Source organism: Zeus faber, assembly GCF_960531495.2.
Source record: "Zeus faber genome assembly, chromosome: 20".
In the NCBI taxonomy this organism is placed as follows: Eukaryota; Metazoa; Chordata; class Actinopteri; order Zeiformes; family Zeidae; genus Zeus; species Zeus faber.
In genome coordinates, this window is record NC_137207.1 from 13,162,157 (window position 1) to 13,176,989 (window position 14,833).

At 38.7% G+C, this 14,833-nt stretch overlaps 1 protein-coding gene across 1 annotated transcript in view; it reads right to left on the minus strand.

Moving 5' to 3' along the window:
* Positions 1-14,833, minus strand: part of ryr2a (ryanodine receptor 2a (cardiac)) — a gene marked incomplete at both ends in the record, with an annotated part of 197,947 nt that overhangs the window by 33,945 nt on the left and 149,169 nt on the right. The window contains 11 exons of the mRNA XM_080021214.1: positions 4,307-4,380; positions 4,630-4,706; positions 4,920-4,999; positions 5,697-5,796; positions 8,384-8,434; positions 8,554-8,605; positions 9,988-10,094; positions 10,911-11,007; positions 11,298-11,410; positions 12,664-12,798; positions 14,152-14,211. Of these exons, the coding sequence (XP_079877340.1) occupies positions 4,307-4,380; positions 4,630-4,706; positions 4,920-4,999; positions 5,697-5,796; positions 8,384-8,434; positions 8,554-8,605; positions 9,988-10,094; positions 10,911-11,007; positions 11,298-11,410; positions 12,664-12,798; positions 14,152-14,211 (946 nt within the window). The remainder of the gene's footprint in view (positions 1-4,306; positions 4,381-4,629; positions 4,707-4,919; positions 5,000-5,696; positions 5,797-8,383; positions 8,435-8,553; positions 8,606-9,987; positions 10,095-10,910; positions 11,008-11,297; positions 11,411-12,663; positions 12,799-14,151; positions 14,212-14,833) is intronic.

Below are 14,833 nucleotides of genomic sequence, written 5' to 3' on the forward strand. Positions count from 1 at the left end.
CAGGACCTGGACAGAACTGACACATGGAAGAAACTACCGAGCGACCCAAGAGGGAATGAGAGGGAACGACTAACCAACAGACAACAACAAAATGGCAGAGGGCATAATTACCACGCTCATGGGTGATGACTGAGGAGGGGAAGATAGTCAACAAAAACAAGAAGGGAAAAAAGGAAAAAAAAACAAGGGGAAAAGAACGAAGGAACAACAAAGGAAAGGAAGAACAAATTTCAGAAAGAATAAGGAAAGAAAAAAGCAGAAAAGAAAGAAACAGAAAGAACGAAGAAACCAAAGAAGGAACCAAAATTGCAAAGAAAGCAGGAAACAAAGAAACCAAGAAAGAAGGAATGAAAGAAAGAAAAAAAAGGAAAGAAAGGAAAAGCCAGAGGTCAAATAGATTACACAGAGAAAATAAGGGGATTTTCAGAGATTTTTTTTTCCCAGGATTTCAGGATCTAGAGTCCGTCTCCCCCAACAGATAGTCAATTAGAAATTATTGCGCAGAGAATGCAGATCATCTGACAGATCATCAAGAAACACGGAGGGTATTTGTGACAAAAAAAGGTTCACGAGCTAGAAGTAAAAAACTGGAATGAAAATGTGGATGAAGTGTATGTATAACGTGAATGTATGCGTGCAGGTCAGATTTTAAAGAGGAAATAAATCAATGTGGCAAGGATTCATGCTTTGCACTACAGAAGAAACTTTGAAAACATGGATAGCATGGATTTATAAGCATGGATTTTTTTGTGTTCTGCAAAAAAAAAAAATCTGGAAACACAAATGGAATCACAGTTTTTGTGAGAAAAATAAGCAGAACCAAATGTGACGGCATGTCCAATTACTGTATAGTTGTCTTGGTCATGCCTTGTCAATAGAGCAAGTTGTGTATTTTTTGGGGATGTGACAATTTTGAAAAAAAAAACAAAAACAAAAACAAAACAAAACAAAACAATGTAGCGTTCAATGCGAAATACAAAAAAATTCTCTATTATATTTATTATTTATTTTATTTATTCTCTATTAGACATAAGCTTGCCTCAGTTTTGTCCTTAATTTTGGACAAGATAGTCTATTATCTGGAGTAGGAGGGGAGAGACAAGGTGCACACACAAGGACCAACAGCAGGGGGAGAAACTTCAGCAGCCAAGAAAGTAGAACTAAGAATTGAGATGGAGAAGGTCATAATCTTTGTTAAAGGATAGATTCACAAATTTTTCATCCCAGGCCCTATCAACATGTTTGTTTCCATCTTTTATAACTGTTCATAGTACCTCGGTGAACACTTTACTATTGAGAAACGTACCGCCCTGCTGCTAGGCTTCTCACGTAGTGTGTTATTTGAACATGTTTCAAAAAACAGTATTATGACAGTTTTGTTTAAAACTACTTTTGCAATCGCTGCAGTGCAGTAGGAAGCGATGCAACTTCCTGTTTCTAGTCTCATACCTTAGTGTGGCCATGCATATATAGTGCATAGCCAAAAGAGCTGATTTGTTGATGTGCAAAACAGGATATCAGGTTTCTCAATAGTGAAGTGTGTTGTGGTTGTGGACAAACAGTTCTAAATGATGAGAGAACCAACCCCTTTAATAAGGCGTGGGTTGAAAAATGGCAAAGCAATCCTTTAAAGACACTGGTTTGGCACTATTCTACAGTACCTCTCCGGTCTAGTATGTATGACTCCACAAAGAAAATGATCTCGGTGGTAAAAGAGGAAATCTCAACCACGGCTCCCCGCTGCATTTCAGGGCAAATTGCCTGTCACTACTGCTCATGTTGCTGCTAATACTAATGTCACAGACTTGATACCATCGTCCACAGTGTTTAAGCACTTAAACCCTGTGTCAGTATCAATGGATCATGCTGAGCGTCAAGTAGCACTGAAACTTTGCCTGCAGTACAATGAAGTGAAAAACAAAGCGGATGAAAGTATTTGTTTTGCCAAATGCATTACTCTGTCGACTGAAGGAGAAAAACAGACCAAATAATCAGTCGTGACTGTGACAGCAAATCCATTATTGAAGGCTGGGAGATTGTTGTCCTTCAGACAAAAAAAAAAGGTTTTGTTTTCATCTGTATCACCTTTTTCCTGTGTAATATATTGCAGTGCATAAAGAATAAAACATGGAGTCAAGAGCCCAAAATCACAATTTATATTGAAACAAATCGTTACACCCCGTTTGATCTATCTGTTTCACATATATTGCCGTTTTCATGAATTGTGAACTACTGTATATGTTTATGTTTTTGTCAATCTACCCTTTCATTACAACATTAATAGAATAATGTATTTTTCTTCCACAGTTTGATCATAATTATAACCAAAAGAAGACGCACCAACGCTCAAGGACTATTCGTGAAATTCTAGTGGTCAATAAATGGTGGTGGCAAATAATAAGCGAAAGGTCTTATATAGTGAGAAATCATATAATTATGAATATGGGCAACAGAAAAAAAAAAATGGCCTCCTCTTCCTCCATTTCAACTCAATTCAAACTGAAGACAATAGTAGATTACAAAATCAATGGTCATTCAGGTCAACGGAACATAAGAAATGATGATCTGACAAAGTTAAAGGGGACCTATTATGAAAACACACTTTTTCAGTGGTTATGCAAATACATTTGGGTTTCTGACCGGCCTGATGTGAAATGAGACGACTCAGTCAGTTTTTTGTGGTCAGCCTTTTGTCAGAAAACATGCCCTGAAGCACCCTGTTCGGATTTTTGATCTCTTTGAACGTCACAGGGTCCACATTAGAATTGAAATGTGCTCCCATCTGAGTAACTCAACAAACCAACAGAAAGAGGAATTAATACCAACTGTCTGTGAAGAAACTGCAGACGATGGAAATGTAAGTATTTAAAAATGATTAAATTGTGTGTTTCTTTCTTTCTTTCTAAAAAAAAATATGATGTGGTAGATAGTGTAGGGCGATCGGCAGTACATTTCTCCAAACAAAACAGTAGTGTAAAGTGTGTAGTGTATAGTGTGTTTTTATTGAAGCTGTATTTCTTAATTTTATTTTAATTTAATTTATTTTCATGAAACAAAATATCCCCTCGTCCGAAAGTCGCGTTGCGTTCCGGTGCCGTGTCCGTGTCTCCCACAAGCTTGAAGCATGGCAACAGAAGTCGGAACTAACTGTTAAATGAGGCCTTGTGGATGTAATATGAGTGAAGATTAAGCAACTTGATTGTTCTCTTCTCTTCTCGAATTTTTTCAGAAACATATTTTGGTGGACTAATAAGGTGAATTCAGTGAATGTTTACGTACTTCATGCAATGGAACCCGGAGTAAAGCTCAAACCTCATTGGCTCACAAAACTCGGGGCCACGGGAGGGTGACTCCACCAACAACAAACAGCCCGTTTTGGAACAGGATGGTACAGAAGCATGCTAGAATGGCTATAATGAATAATCGGAGTGGTATTTTCAGCAAAAAACATGTTTTGGGGCCTTAGAGACCTATATTAACATGTGTAAAAAGGAGCATAATAGGTCCACTTTAAGAAGAAACAGGGACAGCGGTGTCAGCTCCGACACTGCGCTCGTGTACTTGGATTTAAAGTCGTGGAAATGCTCTGATACCTCAACTGGATACCAGCCTATCGAGACACATTTGCTTTCAGTTTGACGCTTGACTTGATTTACACAGGGTTTTCACAACCTCACTATTATTGTCGCCGAAAACGTCGCCATTCATTATAATTGTCCTTTATGTATTGTGAGCAGCATAATAAAGTTTACATATAACATCAAAACAGCTCACAGCAGCACAAAACAAATTAGGTGTTAACTCCAATAAATCATTTGCATTAAGGTTGGCATAGGGATGCATGGAGAGCAAGGTGAACTACTTTCCTTTTACTGCCATGGTTTCAAGAGGTCTGCAGCAGGCTCACACACTATCCCATCGCTATTGGTTTTAAAGACGTACGCTTTCTTTATGGCGATTTTCTTGTAATTAAGGTCCCCATGTAAACACGTAAACACCAGGTGACTAAGCCTCCCAGAAAATCGCAAATGTCAGGTTAGGTTTTCTCGTAAATCTAAACGAGATCGATCCAATGCAATTTTCTGATGGAGTTGGTTCTCCCACGAGCCGTCATTGAAACCCAGGCCTGTGACCCAGGCCCTGCCTCAATGCCTGGGCAAACATCCAAAAACGGGAGCAATGGGAATACTCCAATGTGTGGAATATATTTCAGATTTGCACGATGGTGATAATGTTTTTCGTTTCTTTTTTAAGCAAAGCGGGAATCGGTTGTAAGGGTGTAGCTTAGACTTTAGCTCAAGCCTACCTGATCCCTCTTCTGTCACCATGCCCAGTCCCTCTGCTTTGTTCTGCCTCTCAAACGCATTTAGATCCAGAACACTGCAATGGAGGCAAGTTATGTGGGTTTGAACACTATCCACAACCCTGCCATATCAAAACTGTACATGCAATAGTGTACGTCAATAACAGATGAAAACACTGCATTTTATAAATTATGTAAATACAAAATCTGTCAGGTTTTCTGTTTGTATGCCTGACCATGTTTTTTCTAATTCTAGTTGTGCTTATCCCTCTAATCTATCAAATAGCAGTGGATGGTAAAAGGCAGACATATGAGTTTGACAATACCTGCAAGACTGCATTAGGCCAGCCAGACTCTGAAAGAATCCCACGTCTTTTTTGTCTTTCAGATAGTCCAGCATTTTCTGTCAAACAACAAATTAAATAATATTATGTATAAGTCACTGCGAAAATGCAAAGCCTATCAAGGTTCACAATCGACTCACTCACTTTCAAACCAGATTTGAATTCCCTACAACAAATAGTGCTTCCAAGAGTATGAGAGAATTAACTAACAGTAAAGCACATTTGTAATATTACAGCATTTGAAAGTTTGATTTAAAAGGGTACACTGGTACCTGTTGTACTGTTGAGTTTCCCCCATTGAGGACAGCTATACCCAGCTTCAAAGTAGATGCCACCATGGGACCCATCTCGCCTGAAAGAGGAAACCAGACATAATGATTAATTGTGAATTTAACATGGGTGGATGGATGCAATATGTGGGCCCTTGCTCACTAAGTTGCTGTTTTCATAGGCAAAGAGTCCCCCAAGGATTGTTTCGAGGGCCTCTTCGTTATGTACACTCAATAGCTTTCACTTAAATGAATACGTTTTTCTAAACAATTTTCCCAATTTTAGTTTTCCCATGACTGCGATTCCAACCCATAGTTATGATATTGACGCCTGTCTTGTGATGTTGATGTCTGTTCATGTTTGACGTCTTTGACACTGCTGAGCTCATTTTCAATAGTACAATGTACAGAAAGCAAATTCCATGGACCTCAGTCATGTAAGTCATTAAGTCAGTTATTCAATGACTTAATGAGTCAATAAGTCATTGAACTTCTTGACTGATTGGTTCATTGAATGATTAATTGATGAGTCATTGTTTTCTGACACTTGGACTCATCTGTCTATCATGTTCCTGTACTGCCTCATCTATGCTAAAGGCCATAACACCACCTATTCCTTCTTTGGAATCCCCAGTGGTGGAATGAATTTGAATCCAGAACATGATAACATCCTGGCCATTGTCCACCTTTCTTTCTGGTTCCTTTTAATGTTGGTGAGCGATAAGTTGACACTTACCTCGAGTGTTCGTTAAAATCTTTTGAATGTAAACGTTAACCTACCTTTACTGGCACTGATTGTTTGCAGCACCATCTCTGCTGCCCCACGGTCGTGCAGTCTAGCCTGCTGGTAGAGCAGTTTCTGTTTCTCCATCTCCTTTTCCTGTTTGCAGGGAAAGGGGACACTGGTCTAACAGGTTGTGCAGCAATCAATCTGTAGCTACCATACCACCGTTTAATAGTGCTAGTTCTGTCATAAAGATTAACCAACAAATCACTTAACCTAAAGAAAACCAGCAAATTCAGCACCAAACCAGTCTGCAGCAGTATACAGACAGTGAATTCAGTGTGTGATTGAGTGTGTGATTTAGAGAGAGAGAGTGCGTGTGTGTGTGTGTGTGTGTGTGTGTGTGTGTGTGTGTGTGTGTGTGTGTGTGTGTGTGTGTGTGTGTGTGTGTGTGTGTGTGTGTGTGTGTGTGTGTGTGTGTGTGTGTGTGGTGGAACTCACAAATGACTGCGTGTTATCAGCTCAGTAGGAGAACAAGATGTGTGAAATAGCTTTAGCCAATAATTGGGCCTATGTATCATCTTCAGAGAAAAGAATAGAGTAAAGATGTCTTTCAAATGTTCCCTGTAACCTAATCTGCATGGAACATGTGATTCCCTGAGTGGCAAATATCTTTCACGAAAATAAAGCCTAAACAAATCTGAAAACAATTCTGTGATCATTATTTGACCCAAAAGAGTGCTCTCAGTTTAGACAGGGAGGAAAAAAAGAAAAAGATGCAGAAGAAGACAATGCCTTCAAAGAAAAGGAGGGCATATTTGTGCCATTTTATATTGATACAGTAGGTTTGCCATTTTTCAAACCAGGCCCTATTAAAATATTCGTTCTCATCATTTATTATTATTTGAACTGTATTATAACACTTTATCATTGAGAAACCTACAACCCTGCTGCAGCTTCTGACTGTGCTTAAATGCAGTCCAATGGGGCTTTGTCCAATGGATTTACTGCACCAATTGCAAAAGCTAGTTTAAAATCAAACGTGATATCAATGTTATTTAAAACATGTAAAATAAATGATGGGAATTAACATTTTAATAAGCCCCGGGTTGAAAAACGGCATCCTTTAATATTCAAAAATTGCACTATGTGAATGACCTACCAAAATTGTGATCTATGCGATATTATATGTTGATAGTATTTTCTTGTGCATCTTTACATCAGAATTAATGTTGGCGATCAGTCTCGATGAAAAAAGTATGTTAGTTCCAATTACAGCTACAGCAGGGACCACAGAACAGCAACAGTCATTAACACAAACACAATTCTGCCAGCCAGCGAGAGGGATGCCCTAGCACCTTGCTGCTCTCTGCTTTCCATCTGAGCCATGACAATGAAAAAAACACGTACACAGGGGAATTCAGATGGAAGAGCTAAAAAAAATAAAGATGATTAGCAGACCCTACATGTCGTGTTGTTTTTTCATTTTTAGGTAAAAAACAACTTTCAAGAGTGTGGATGGCACGATGGCTAAATCATGATGAAATAAAACCTTTTCACACATCAATACAACACAAATTGTAAATAGTTCTTAAAAAAACGAAAAACTCTGATGTGAGCAAAAAAGATGCTGAGCTCAGTTTACCAGTGATCTGTCCTCCTTTTTGGCATTTTTGTTTCTTAAACCTTTGATATTATTGCGCTGTGAAAACAAAACCACATCATATCATGGTGTAGTAAATATTCGGGTGTGATCAACTACCTATGAAACAAAACATGTTAGGCGGCAACATATGCATCACAATAATACAAGAGCAGTTTTTTCGCAGCCAGAAACTGTAAGCCATGCAAAAGAGTGATTTATTGTAATGACTCTTTTCACCGTTAAACATAGCGATACAATATATCTGACCATGAAAATGCACATCTTTTTTTCTGTATTCCATGAAACAATTGTGTAATGATAGAAAAAAACATGTTATTAAATGTGAATAATGCAAATGAGAAATACAGCGGGAACCAAGGTGTCACCAAAGATACACATTGAGGTGGTTTGGTTGGTTTTGAGAAGGACACGGTCCCGCAGGGAGGGGAAAGAAGTTGTTGTTCCAAGTGAGTTTTGAGGTGGCAATATGGCAAAAATCAATAAACTATATTGACAATTTTATAGCAAGAATAATGCTTGAATATTTTTTTAAATATGGATAGATAGATTTTCTATCCCATTTTGATATTAAGAATATCCCAATGATTTATATCGAAAAAACAAAAAATTAACAAGTTCAAGACCCGGCACACAGTGAAGCAAGATTTGACATGATTTAACTCCAAAGCTGATAGGAAAGCAATTTAACACTTAAATTTATGAGCCATATTTACAGATGCTTGCTCACAGATGACCTTTTACAATAACATTTTAAAACACCAATTACATAGCAGCTGTCTACAAGGAGGCTTTCCAATCAAATTTCATGAGTAAGGATATATTAGTGTTTTATTTATTAATGTAAAGATTTATATATGTGTATAGCAAATACCCTTAAACAAAGCCCTATCACTTAATAATTAGGGCCGGAAAACAGAAAACACTCATAAATAATCAATAAATGTATTTTCTTAATCCACATTGATGATTGATATATTCAAATAGTCTTGTAGAGGTGGTAAAGAAGAATAAATAACATTTAGACAGTGACAGACGGACAATGACAGGGAGACATGCAGTGACAGACAGTCAACCTACTTCAAAACTCTTCACTTCATCTCCATCCTCATCCTCTTCATCATGACAGCTCTGATGGAGGGAATTGTGAGACATGAAACGACAGAAGGTAACTTTTAATAGTAATATCAATGCTGTACCCTGTAATTTCAGTCTACCCAGGATTATTTTGCTACAGATTTCACTGTTACCTTAGCCATGATGTCAGCGTAGGCCATATAGAGATTGTCTTCATCCAGTTTGCTGCGAGAGGAATGAAACCAAAAGTTTAATTTCATTCCATCTCTTGCATAGTAAGTCTAATTTGGAACCCTGCACCCTGGATGCAGAGAAATACGACCTCCGGTGTAGAAAGGGAAGATGTTTTGCAGTGCATGGGGAGCTTCAAGGGCGTCCTGTTGTGCCGGTAGAAATGATGGTTGTGCACCATCATTTTAAGATATTACAATACCGTCATCAAAATATACACAAGATACAACTTTATGGTTGTATGGTAAAATTGTCAAAACAAATTTCTTGTTTAACACTGAGAGGTCCTGCTTTATTCAACTGGACTTTGAAACCAACTTTTAGATGGACACCTTGAGGAAGCTTGAAAAAAATACTCCAGAACACACAGCTATACATGGTCATGAGGAGTCAGAAGACACCTGCCAACTGCACGACTCCCAAGCGGCGCGCATCTAAAAAAGGGTTCCAAGAGAGGGCTGGATACTTTCCAGCCTTTTCAACCCAGAAAATTCCTACAACAATCAGCGAGACAGTAAGCAATGCAAATTTATTTCAGAAATATTTCCGAAGGAATCAAACTCACTCAGCATACAACCCAGTCAGGGACACATCCAATGCTAACTTCGAGATTAAAATTCAAATAGTCTTGTCGGTGACTTTACTGGGACATTCTGCCTTCCAGTCAATGTCTTTATAGCAAACCTCTTTACCTGCTGCTGAGGTTTACAAACCTTTTACTTCCTGTTAACAAAAGCAACTCACTTTGGCTGATGGAAGTCCTTTGATCAAAATGTTGCTTGATTTCATAAATAGTGCAACTGTTAATTGCAAGTGAAAGACAGTGTGTGGGAGTCTTTTTTGCGCGAAACAGCTCAGCCGCTACTTTATTAGTGTGTTTTCATATTATTTGAAGTAATAATACAGCTAGATAGAAGAAAGTTTATAGGACATTTTGAAGACATAACATTTATTAAAAACAAAGTTTTTATTGCAACACTTCAACCTCTTATTGAAAAATTGCTTGAGGCATGTTTGATAAATACATACATACATACAATACATATCATACAAACTATTAACTATTATACTAAACTATTATATTATATTCTAACATACAAATAAATAAACATAAATAGGTGGCACAATGTAACGGGAAGCAAAACTTGCAAAAATTATGCAAAACAACAAAAGCATATATATTCAATCTATACTGTATATCAAATCTATATATTATAGGCTCATTGTTACTGTGTTGGGCTGGTACTAAAAACCAAAAACTTGGTTGACTGGTTGAGAAAGTACAACCTCAACCACACCTTGTATCTTGCGAACAGCACATGTTGTGTTTGTTTGTGTTGGTAAAGTTCTGCCCACTTTTCCTTTGTCATACTCACCATTTCTCAGTGAGGGCCGTTCTGCTGAACAGCTGAATGAGCTGATGCAGAGGGTCGATGTGTTTCGCACCTTCCTCTTCCTCAGACGGCTCCTCTTCACCGGATTTCTGGAAAATACACACAAAGAGAGGGCATTTTCCGGGCATGGTTTATAAATACGAACATAATGTAAATCTCAACAACTGTGCAGTATATTTTAAGCCTAGTATCGAGTGGAACTATGAACCCAAAACTGCATCTCTAACTGTGCCAGTCAAGGGGTTGCAATTTCACTCGAGTTGAAATCCAAATGTTGAAAATGTCAAAATGTTCCTATTATACAATTAAGACAACTAAAATCTCAATTTTAAAAACTACACAAAACCCCAAATTACCCCAAGTTACAAAACGATGCACAAGGATGAATGATAGAAAATGTAGCTGCTAGAAAGAGCTTGTTCCCACTTAACCTTTCTGCAATGCAACGGTTCTTTAATTAAAATAATATGCAGTTATGATGGACTGTAATCATTTCCTTGCAGAGGACATGGCAAGTCATACAGTATGTAGACACTTATTCAGAATTTTAAGAAACCTCTTTATGTTGACAAAACAACACTTGTTTTGTGTATCACAACTATATATAATTTTATGTAGTACAACGCATGTATGTCAAAAATGTACATGCTATTATTTGCAGTGACTAAACCCCCTGTATGGTAGCTAACTAGAAAAAAAGCATTTCCCTCATTAAATTAGTTTTAATTTTAATTTTAGGTTTTTTCAATATGTTTTTAAAGCAATGTTCAATTTTACATTCCGCATGTCGGCTGTTAGAAATCTGTATTTAAACCCCTGCGTGTTTCTTCACACCGGGCTGTAGTCACTCAGACTGACTCCGGGAGTCTTTCTTGCCTATTGAGTTCCAACTTAAAGCGACTCACAGCCAGATCCTCTATGAGTTTGTCTTCAAAGTAGTGCTCCTCGGCTTCGATCCAGGACTTCTCATAGCCCTGCAGGAACAGGTTGACAGCACGATGTCTGAGGGGAGCGAAATAATGGTGGAGAAAAGTTAGGACAGTCAATCCAAATTCACTTTTAAGTATGCAAGTCTGTATTTTACATAACAATACAATGCAATCTGTGCGGAATTGAGTTCATAAGTAAGAGCATGTGTGCATGTCTCTTTATACCTAGAAAACTGTTATTCTGTGTGTATGTGTGTGTGTGTGTGTGTGTGTGTGTGTGTGTGTGTGTGTGTGTGTGTGTGTGTGTGTGTGTGTGTGTGTGTGTGTGTGTGTGTGTGTGTTTGTAGAGCACATACTGTCTACCTGGGAAGGTTATACAGCGGTGCCATCCTGAAGCAGGCCACCACAGCTCTCTTCCTCTGTTTGGAAAGAAGTTTGTGCCAAACAGCTTTCTTACTCCGCTGAGGGTGCTCAACCTAAAAACAGAACACACACAAATAAAAGGCAGGAGGAAGAATCGTTATACTGTACTTACTTTTTATATTGATTTCTCTTATAAGAACACAAACACTATCAAAACATACATAAAGGATACAGGCAAATTCCCCCCGTTGATGAATAAGTGCCGACACTCAGAACTCGGAAGGCTGTGTACTCAGCCTCTTCTATATGCATACACATATATATATATATATATATGTGTGTGTGTATTCAAGATTCAAGATTCAAGATTCAAGATTTTTTATTTGTCACATACATATACATACTTTCATACATATATGCAGTGAAATGTAATGCAACGCACCCGGTGATAGCACACAATATGTCCTAGGAAAAAATAAAAAGTAAAATAAAAAGTAGAAATACAATTTGTCAATACAATTTGCTATATGTGTATATATATATACAGTATATATATATATATATATATATATATATATATATATATATATACTGTATATGCGTCCTCTGGAGGCACAATATGTAGTTGTCTCTCCAACAGTGGCTGTTATCTGATGGTATCCATGAGACTTAATAACCAATACAATTTGCTATCTTCCCCCACAGTGATAATGATATTTTACTCCAAACTTGAAAGTTGTTTTGTCGTGGAGCTCAGTTCAGTCGTTTTCCCTGGAGTCTCAAGTTGTCTCCAGTTATGCTCTTATATGAGGGAGAAATTGGCATATAAAGATGTTCAAAACCTTTGGGAGACAATTTAAAACCTCCAATTTGAGAGCAAACATAATAAAGGAGGGAAAGAAAATATTGGAAGAGATTATGATTTACAGTACTCCAATTTATGTAACAATGTGAATAATTTGAAAAATCCCTCTATTGTTACCTCAGGTTTACAAATAAATAAAATCATCTGCATCTCCATCATCTTATTTTCCTTGTCAAACTGTGTGATAGCGTGAACGTTTGCTTCTATCCTAATTATCTGGGCAGGAGGTTCTGAGGACAAAACAAAATAATGACTGGGATATGGGCAACTGTGCCATGTTCCCTGTTCCCTGTAGCTCAACGTGCTTAGAAGAGAAACCATATTGTCAGAATTGATACAGTATTGTTCAGTATTGGGCTTTAACCCATTAAATGAAATACCCACCAAAACCAAATATTTTCAGAACATTACAACACATTCCCACTCTGAGCTGATCTGTCTCTTTTTAACACTTTTTTTAACTCATTGTTGCGGTAGCTTACATGCAAAAAGTACACGCACCTGATCCAAGTGGAAGAGGACGTGAGCAATGTCCAGGACCCTCTCCACCGTCTTTCCAGGATCGGAGGTGTCATCACAGCGGTTCGGAAGGTCCCGGTACAAAGCCATCTGCCACCTGATTGCTGGGTCTTCCAGCTGCGGAGGAGACGCACAGTAATCCACAATACAAACAAAATACGGACGCACGAGGAAGCAGACACAGACACAACACCTCAGGTCAATTACAACACACAGTGTCACAGGGATTTAACTTGTATTCGTACAAATAAATACCTGCAAATTTCTCTACACAAATAAAATGTTCTTGTCTCTTTAGAATTAATATAGGGCAGCCATTTTGAGTAATGTAATATATTGCTATCGTGGCCCGACACTAACTTTAATAAGTGATTACCAAGTGCATCATGCTTTTGGTTGCCAAGACTGACCAAATGTCTGTGGTTTTAATAATTTTAATCAGTTTTAAACTATTGAGTGAGATCAATATATCTCACTCAGATAGAATAGATATATGGATAGGTGAATCAATTGATCAATTTCTAAACAGATGGCGAAGTATACCATGCTGATTGACAACGAGGCAACTAGCCCGAAAAGATGGTTAACAATGGCTCAATTCTGGTTGCCGGGGCAACTGGGCAACCATTTTCGTGAAGCCCTGGCTACAAAGCAGTGGTACTTCAACTCGCTGGCCTTATACCCACCAATGCAGCGTTAGCACCAAGCACGTTCAGTCCATGCCCTTGTCCAAGTACATTAACGTGAGCATGCACGTGGCCAGTCCTGTGCACATGCCTGGACGCATGCCCGGGGGTCTGGCTCAGCTTGGCGGAGGAGGGGAGTTCGGCAGGCCCTGGCTTCACAACATGGCTGTCGATGGAGGAGGACCGCCTCACAGGCACGCGCTGGGACGCCCTGTTTGTATGAGCTGAATCCAGCGTGGCCCGGCGCTTACGATGCAGGGGACGAAGACGCTTGTGGCCCCCGGCAATTTCTGAACCGCAGGGTTTGGTTTGGCGGGATTTCAGCCACTTCGAAATGATTATGAGCTTTTTGACCAGCTTTTTGAAGTGGAACACCCAGTACTGATGGCGAGGAGGAGAGCACAGGAACGGAAGCGCTCATGCAGACATGCAGCATAGATGGTTGGATGGATGAAGAGATGACAGGCATTGAGAGGGAAACAATGTGGAGAAGGAGGCTGATGAGTAGGGGACGTTCAGGTTAGCTGGTAGAGGAACAGACGAAAAGACTGCTATCTCTTCATATGACATAAACAGAAGGAAATGACATCACCCAGCCTGCCTACATGGGGGGGGGGTCACTGAATGACAGGGCTAACACTAAGTAATGAAGTGTTAATGTAGTTTTAATTTGTGAAGGGAGGCACAGTGCATGCTGATGCTCCACAAAGGCACAGAGAAGGGTTGATGGAAAATGACTTACCCTACTAGTGTGACCAAAGTAAAAAAAGGAGAAAGTTCTCACCTTGCCTTGCAGATGTAGATTGTTTCTGATGATCTCCCGAACTTCATCCTCAGTGTCTTTCTGAAGACAGATCAAACACACTGCCTGTTAGGGGGTTAGGAACACTAAAGGGACTCCATAGGAAAATGTTTTCAATGCATAATGTAAATGAAAGATTTGAAAAATATCACCTTCAATATTATCTTCAGTTGACTATCTTAAATTGATTATTTTCTAGAATATTCAGCAGTCTATAATAATTAGGGATGTTAATGACTTGTTTGTTATTGATGTTATTTGATTATGATTATTATATTATGTTAATTTGATGTTAATGTTTTTCACTAGCGGGCGTGTTGGAGGCATTTACCGATTAGTGCTTGTTGGTTGGGGGGTGCAAGTGTACCTGTTACGAACTGTTACACACAGGGCTTTGTTTGGAGTTAAGATCGCTCTCATCTAAGCTGCGGATCGTGCCCCACCGTTTTTTCCGAATCAACAATCCATTTTTACGAGTGCATTTGCGAACGTAGGCTCAAATAAATGAATTATTAACCGTGATGAATTCCAAATTCGTCTATAAAAATGTTAGAGAACCGCATGGTTTTGAACGTAATGGCAGTCTGACATAGCGAATTGACAAAGCAGCGTCTGAAATGAAACCTCATTTCGCTACGCAGCTGGTACCATGTGCGTGCATTAT